Source organism: Lolium perenne, chromosome 6, assembly GCF_019359855.2.
Source record: "Lolium perenne isolate Kyuss_39 chromosome 6, Kyuss_2.0, whole genome shotgun sequence".
Taxonomy (NCBI): domain Eukaryota; kingdom Viridiplantae; phylum Streptophyta; class Magnoliopsida; order Poales; family Poaceae; genus Lolium; species Lolium perenne.
In genome coordinates this window covers 264,944,602-264,945,858 of record NC_067249.2, presented here as the reverse complement: position 1 = coordinate 264,945,858, position 1,257 = coordinate 264,944,602, and the positions used below count along the sequence as shown (strand labels likewise).

Here is a 1,257-nt window from a genome sequence, read left to right as displayed (position 1 = left end):
TCGCACGGTATTTCGACTGGTATTTCCAATAACCGGTAATACCGGTGCCCACCGAATTATTTTGGAGAACGAGAAAAAAACATGCCCCTGATTGGCTTTTCGGACAAACAGTCGAGTTAACAAATCCGACAAGTGCTAAATATTACAGCCTCCAATCCTCAATATAGGACGTAATGGGAATTTAGATTGAACTCTTAAAACGTCTTCATATTCAGAAAGGGTGGGAGCAGTTCATATACTAGTGATTGTGGTGGAATTCAAATGACGCAGCTGCCAGCAGCGGTGGCCTAGCTAGAAGGCTAGAACTGCGTGTAGGAGGTTCTTCTGTGTGAGCTGCCGTTGGTTTGCTGCTGCTGGACGAGTGCGGCCATCTCCGTTTTAAGCTGAATCAGCATCGAGGAGAGTTTGAGTTAATCAACCACAGAGAAGCAAGCAAGGCAAGGAACTGAAGAGAGATGTTAGTAGGACGTACGTACCTGTTTGAACTGTCTTTTCAGTCTGAGGTTGTCGTCGGCGAGCCGGCGGACCTCCTTCTCCAGCTCCTGCACGTAGGCCCTCTTCCTGGCCCTGGAGCGCAGCGCGGACTCCCGGTTCTTCATCATCCGGACACGGGCGGTGGTCCCCTGGCCGCTGCTGACGACCTGATCCTCCTCATGCTCATCCCCGCCGGTGCCGATGCTGAGGGAGAGAGAGGGCGGCGGCAGGTCGTGGTGGTGGTGGTGGTGAGGACGAGGGGTGGTGCCGGAGATGGAGAAGAGGGAGCTGAACCCGCTCAGGCTCAGCTGGGCTTCGTCCTCAGACATGCTTTCTTGCTTGTCGATGTGGTGCCTGGCGATGCCGATGCCTTCTTATGTGAGTGGATAAAGATCGACGACGTAGCAGCACGTTGGGCGATCCACCAATGGATCACACCGCCCACCAACCCACGTGAGTAGAATTCGAATGATCCGTACAGGAGATGAAGATGCGCGGTCCAGCTGATTTCACAAAGAAAATTGGCTGGCTACAACGACGTCCGAAATTGGATGCTTGGTCCTGTGCGAAGCAAGAACGCATGACACGCTCACAGAATTGGCTGGCTACAACGATGTCGTACCTCGTACGGCGATCGTCGCGTGCGTCCGTGCCACTGCTCGTGACTCACTAACCACTACCGAGAGGTCCATCGATCCAGAGAGATAACACGTCTAGTGAGGGGTGGTTCTGGAGATGGAGAAGGGAGCTGAATCCGCTCTCAGGCTATAAGAGCATCTCCAC

The 1,257-nt window shown here is 53.6% G+C and overlaps 1 protein-coding gene across 1 annotated transcript; it reads right to left on the bottom strand.

Moving 5' to 3' along the window:
* Positions 1 to 876, bottom strand: LOC127305471 (protein FD). The gene is made up of 2 exons (XM_051335886.2): positions 477 to 876; positions 1 to 383 (listed from the first exon to the last, which is right to left on the bottom strand). The coding sequence occupies exons 1-2, from the start codon at positions 801 to 803 to the stop codon at positions 300 to 302; spliced, it is 411 nt and encodes a 136-aa protein (XP_051191846.1). The 5' UTR covers positions 804 to 876; the 3' UTR covers positions 1 to 299.
* Positions 877 to 1,257: the final 381 nt, after the last annotated feature.